Here is a 6,704-nt window from a genome sequence, read left to right on the forward strand (position 1 = left end):
TTGTCTTTGTGAATACTAAAATATCAACAGCATTTTAAGGAGATATCAATTCTAATATGATTTCTTCATTTTTCCTTTGTAAATAAGATTAATTATGATATTATTTTCTTTTTAGTTTAAACTAGTGTATGTTCCCGTACCTTGTACGGAATAATACATAAAATTATATTAAAAATTTTATTAAAAAATTAAATAATATATATAATAATTATTATTATAAATATTTTATAAAGTTATAATTAAAATCAAACTCTTAAAATTTTTAATATTAAAATATTAAAAATAATTAGTATTTATCTTAATCAATTTGAGTTTGTTAAGTGATTATCTCACTCGTCCGCTTAAACAACTATTAGGAGTTAGAATCTCGCCTTGTGTATATAGCAATCTATTGGCTAGCGATAAACCCTTAATAAAAGGAGTATTAATACGTGGTTAGACTTGGGAGGAGTTTTCGAATACGCAGGTACCCGACCCGTCTATACCCGGATGAAAAGGGTAATAACTTGACTCGAGTCGAGACAGATTTTGCTTAAGACAGGTATCGTCGGGTTTAGGGTGTACCCGCCCTGAATATATACATATAAACACTTTTTAGTAATTAGGATTTGCCTCACATCACATATGATTCATAGCTTCACTCTATACTCTATAGCCATGCAAGATAAACTCAATCATCCTCACATAAAATCTTCTTCTTCTCGACTTCTTCACAAAAATACCGTATAACTCCTATCATATTGTTGTTGAGTCCATCGCCGCTTACCTATTCACAACTCCCATCTTCCTTCACAGCCAGAGACGAACTCACGTTTTCCCATTATTAAATTTTTCGGGGTCCGTCACTATTCACAGCTTATGTTATCATCGCTGCTCATCCCGCTACCGTCGTTGTTGAGCCTGTCGCCACCATTCTCATGTCGAGTTTCTTATCTCTAGGTAAATTTTTCTCTCTCTCTCATTGTGAGTCTGTTAAGTTCTTCTATTCAAACATTGATATTTAAATTATAAAAAAATTGATTTTCATATTTTATAAAATATCATACTGGCGGTAATTGTAAATATGACGCTACTTAAAATTAAATAAAGTAACATAGATAAAACAAATAAAAAAAATAAAAAATTACTTAATCTTGTATAAAATTTACCTATAAAATTCTGTACCAAAAAATGAATTTAATTTTAGTATACTAATAATATAAAATATTTTATATAATCATTCAATTCAATTAGATTTATCTATTTAGGTCATTATTGAAAATAAATTTAAGATACTAACATACAATTATTTTAAATTAAGCAATAATTATCAATACTATATAAAGGACACACTATTCTACTAAGAATAATTGCCATAAGGATATTTTTTAAAAGTTTTACGATAAAAACATCTTTCTTTTGTTTTAAGTTAGTATTTTTTATCTTCTTTATTTCTACAATCCTTTCAAAAAAAATAATTTTATGTATATTTAAACATACATAATATTTAAACACTTCAAGTTATTACAAGAATAATATATCTATCATGTGGTTATGATTTACACTCATAAGTGACAGTTTTTTAGGCACTAATATTTTTTTTTGTTGATAAGTCAGGCACTAATTATGAATAGAAATACACCATTTCCACTTCATCAAATTCAAAATTTATGTTATAAATAGTTGTTGGTGTGACTTTCATTCAATTCAAATTATCTCATTTTGATTTAATGGGTAGAACTATTTTAAGTAGTTTCTATCGATCCAGATATACATCTATAAAAAAGAAAAAATTGAATACCACAATAATAACTTAATAAGCAAAGTCAACGTGACACATAATATAATGTGTGGGATATTAAAAATTCTAATGTGATGATATGGTTAGTAAACTCAATAAAAATATATATCACCGGTAACTCTATATACTATGCTACCATTAAAAAAATTGGAAAACATTTTAAGTGCACTGAGAGTATCGGTGCTCCAGTTATTTTAACTGTTGAATTATAAAAAATATATATAATATATATTAATTAAAATCAATTGTTAAAATAATTAGTTTCAAAGTGTGGCTCAAAGAGAAGGAGGAAAATGTGGGAAGCTAGGAGAGCAAGAAATCAAAGAATATGGTAGAGGAAAGCAATATCGGGTCGTATTTAATCATTTAAAATAAAAATTATATCTAATTAATTTAAAATTTAAAATTTAATTTTAAAATTAATTTTTTCAACTTATTATTTAGATTATTCAAAAAAAATATTTTCCTATAATTTTTCTTTCAAAATACATTCTAAAATCTATGAACTCACTCTCTCTAAGTTAAAAAAAATTGGACAAAGAATAATAATTTGAGCAAATATTTCGCCACAACGAAGAAGTGCGGGAGGACCTTGAATACTTCAATGCCTATAAGCGAAATTCAGCTACTAGCATTGACCTGTGATAATGGAAGGGAGAATATTTCAATTTCATTCGGGCATTAATGAAGAACTAGATAAATTAAAGTTCGTGACAAATTTATTGAAAGAGTAATTCTACTCCTAATTGGTAAAGTATTTAGAGAAAAACTCTACATCTATATAAAAATTATATGGAAGGTATCTAAATACTTTTCACTCCACGTGTTTTTCTCCACTCACACACTTGTTTGTTTTACATGCGCCTCATATAATATATATAACATAATTCTTCTTTCGCGTGATCAACATTTCTCAACGTAAACCTTTCTCAACGTAAACTTTTTCATATGACGTAATCTAAGTACCTTCTTCTTCTTCTTCTTCTTCTCTGTTCGCGTTCTTCTTGTTCTTGTTCTTCTTCTTCTTCCTGTTCTCCTTCTTCTTCTTCAACCTAATTAAATTCGTTGTTCTCCTCTATTTGCGTTTTTCTTCTCTGCATTATGGATCTGGATTGACTACAACGTAATTAGCTTCGTCGTTCATCTTCTTCTTCGTTTTCTTCTTCGATCTGCACTTCTGAATTGAAACAATGAATGAATCAACTCCAAATCAGTTGAATGAGTGCGATTTGGATAATTCTTCTGAAACGTATCAATTTGATGAAGTTTGGATTATTGAATTTTGAATCTAATTCAATGGAATGAAATTGCTAATTTTATTTGAAGTGAATTGAATGGACTGAGGTGATCTATATCTGAATTGAAATGATAATATGTAACTGTGAATAACTGTGAGTGTGAGTAACTATGAGTAACTTTTCGGTTCGGTAAGTACTAAAGAGTTGATTCACCATGTGCATGTGTTAGGTTCGGTATGCAGAAGGGAGTGAAAAAAATTAGACGAATATATTATGTTTTGTTCCCTAAGCACTATATAATTTTTTCACCGTAATTAAGATTCCGGTTCACCGTGCAGGCCAGCTGTGTTGTGGATGAAAAATTTGTCCCAAAGATGGGAATGATTTTCAAGACATTAGAAGAAGCTGGAAAGTTCTACAAACATTATTCCAAATTTGCTGGTTTTTCTACAAAAATAAGGAACACGACTCGGGACGGAGACAAGATTAAGAATCAACTAATTGTATGCACCAGAGAGGGGAGGTGGAAATCCAAGATATCTCCAACTTTGAAGACAAACCCTTCAGCTGGGTTAAATTTTCCAGCCAGAATTTACGTACACATAATGAAGGATGTTGGTCTTTGGACAATTTCCAAAGTTGTTTTGAATCACTCACATCCTTGTTGTCCAGACTAGGCTGAGATGCTCAAACAACACAGGGAGCTTAGCATGTTTGTGCGTCACACCATCGAAACCCACGAGGAAGTCAGAATCAGACCGAGCAAAACTTACCAATCATTTGTGGCAGCAGCTGGCAGCCACCGTTAACTAGGTTTCATTGACTAGGATGTGAGGAATTACATCACAAGGGAAGTACGGAATATTTCCAAAGAAGACGATGCCAAAGAATTTGGGAAGTACCTAGTAAGAATGAAAGAGAAGAACCAAAAGGGAAGTACAGAATATCATTGCATTAAACATGCATTATGGGCTGATGCAAGAAGCAGGGCTGCATTTGATTATTTTGGAGACGTGGTTTTATTTGACACCACCTATAACACAAACAGGTATTCGGTTCATTCATAAATATTTTTTATGTTCAGTGCGTGTATATATTTCGGCTCACCACCGTCCGCTTGTTTTTTATGTAGGTACAATTTGGTTTTAGGTTCTTTTGTGGGCGTGAATCACCACGGCCAGTCGACACTTCTTGGATGTGCGCTGATGAAAAATGAGGACATCCAATCATTCAAATGGCTATTTGAGTGTTGGCTACGTTGCATGGGATGGAAGGCACCAAAAGGTATTCTTACCGATCAATGCGCATCGATTCAAAGGGCAATTGAGCTGTGCATGCCAACAACAATTCACCGATGGTGCATCTGGCACATTATGAAGAAGATCCCAAGCAAATTAAATGGCTACAAGGGATACAATAAAATTGAACAAGAGATGAGCCATGTTGTTTGGAACTCGTACACAAAAGAAGCATTTGACAGAAACTGGATCGATTTCCTCAGAAAGTACGGCCTCGGAGGCAACAAGTGGCTTTCAGGTAATTAAGATTTCAATTCGAATTATTTTCATACTCATATCTTTTTTTCCCAAAGCATGCATTGTTTTCGGTTCACCACACCTTATGGCTTCAGTTTGGTTTGCAGAGCTGTACGAGGATCGGCATATATGGATTCCAGTTTACTTGGATCACCACTTTTGGACCGGAATGAGAAGCACACAAAGGAGCGAGAGCATGCATTCATTTTTCAACAAGTTCATCACACGGAATAGCTCCTTGAGACAATTCGTGAAGCAATACAACAATTGCCTAGCAAGCAGAGAGAGAATTCGATGCTGTAGATTTTCACACTGTGATATCTTGCGCAACAAAATCAGCAATAGAGGCATAGTTTCAGCATGTATATACCCATGAGAAGTTCAGGGAAGTTCAAGCTCAATTCAGAGGTAAAGTGAACTATATCACAAGATCAATGCATTCCACCCTAGGTTTCACAACATATGAAGCCATAGAGCAAGTTTTCTACTCCACATTCGACAAGTTTGTCGTCACCTACGACACAGTATCACGAGATGTAAAGTACCATTGCTTGCTGTTTGAGTCTAGGGGCATATTGTGCCGCCATTCCCTAAGCGTCCTAAGCTTTGAGCGAGTGGATAACGTGGCACCAAAATACTTATTGGAACGCTGGAGCAAGAACATACAGAGGAGGCATACACACATTAAGAGCAGCCAAGATGAACCTCTACTGGAGCCAAGAAGTAAGAGATTTGACAAATTAATGTTTCTGTCGCACAATATATGTGAATTTGCATCCGAGTCTGAAGAGTTGACTGGAATTTTGCACCGAGCATTTGACAAGGTCATGGCAGAGATGGAAGAATATCAAGAGAGAAGCAAAGGAAAAAGTTTGTTAACCCACGAAGAAGCGATATTAAGCAATGTGAATGACCTTCAAAGCCCACCACGTGTCAAAACAAGAGGTCGGTCCAAGAACAGACTTGGATCAAACCTGGAAAAAAAGATATCAAATGCAATGAAGAAAAAAAAAAAGACAGCTCCAAGCGAGGTAAAATTGACTTGCTTTTGATTAGTTAAAAATTCAATTGTTCATTTTGCTAATATACAATTAATTATGTCTTTTGTAGTTGAACCTTTTAGACTCCGGATCATCGATTCAGTCAAGCTCCACTCTTTACAATGCACCAAATATGAATTATCCAAGAGAGAATTGTACAAGTTTTAGTTTTTATTAATGTATATTTTTGTTCACCCATGAGCAAATTTTGGTTCACCATGGTTATAGCGGGGTTAATTTCTTAATGTTGTTAGTCTTTAATGAATAGTCACTTTTTTTGTAAAATTCTATATTGATATATGCAGTTTTTCGATTCGTCTAGCGTATTAATTTCGGTTCATTGTGTTTAGGGTTTAGGGGTTCAGGGTTAAGGGTTTAAGATTTAGGGTTTAGGGTTAGGGGTTTAGGGTTTAAGGGTTCAGGGTTCAGGGTTTAAGGTTTTAGGGGTTAGTGTTTAAGGGTTTAGGGTTCAGGGTTTAAGGTTTAGAGTGTTAGGGGTTGGGGTTTATGGTTTTGGGTTTAGGGTTTTAGGGTTTAGGGTTCAGGGTTTAGGGTTCAGGGGTTTAGGGTTTATGGGTTCATGGTTCAGTATTTAGGGTTTATGGTTCAAGGTTTAGGGTTTAGCTCTTCGAATTTCTGTACAGTGTGTTTGCAACTTTCGGTTCTCCCAGTGTATTAATTTCGGTTCACTGTGTGCTTTTGGCGTTCGTAATGTATTGGTAAATACACTGATTGCAATCACTGAGAACCTGGAATAAAACAGCAGCCAAATAGTTCCAATAGATATATAAATTAACATCTCAGATGAGTAATCCATCTTGAATCAAATATAAATATTAACATTTGATACATACATTGTTATTAAGAATAGATATATACATTAACATTGACATATATACATTTGAAAGAAGCATTGTTTGCTTTTTTAACAAGTTAAACAAAATATTGTTAATTACAACTAGTATATGCTATTTGCTATCTAAATTCCCAGATGTGAATTTACAATAAGGGCTGGAGAGGACAGCAGATGGCTTCGAGAGTCTTATTGTTTCAGATTCCCAAATCACTTGGTCTCTGATTTTGTTCATTTCATGCAACAGAAGATTTGGAC

The 6,704-nt window shown here is 33.6% G+C and overlaps 1 protein-coding gene across 1 annotated transcript; it reads left to right on the top strand.

The window, feature by feature from the left end:
* Nucleotides 3,930-5,915, top strand: LOC110271885 (protein FAR-RED IMPAIRED RESPONSE 1-like). The gene is made up of 6 exons (XM_021123526.1): nt 3,930-4,066; nt 4,151-4,554; nt 4,661-4,915; nt 5,004-5,584; nt 5,664-5,748; nt 5,899-5,915. Exons 1-6 carry the CDS (start codon nt 3,930-3,932, stop codon nt 5,913-5,915), a joined length of 1,479 nt encoding a protein of 492 aa, XP_020979185.1.

The sequence above is a fragment of the Arachis ipaensis genome, chromosome B05 (assembly GCF_000816755.2).
Source record: "Arachis ipaensis cultivar K30076 chromosome B05, Araip1.1, whole genome shotgun sequence".
NCBI lineage: Eukaryota > Viridiplantae > Streptophyta > Magnoliopsida > Fabales > Fabaceae > Arachis > Arachis ipaensis.

Coding starts and splice junctions, on each gene's coding strand:
- LOC110271885 (XM_021123526.1), top strand. CDS start 3,930: ATGAAAGAGAAGAACCAAAAGGGAAGTACAGAATATCATTGCATTAAA. Junction 4,067..4,150: donor ACCACCTATAACACAAACAG/GTATTCGGTTCA, acceptor TTTTTTATGTAG/GTACAATTTGGTTTTAGGTT. Junction 4,916..5,003: donor TAGAGGCATAGTTTCAGCAT/GTATATACCCAT, acceptor ATTCCACCCTAG/GTTTCACAACATATGAAGCC.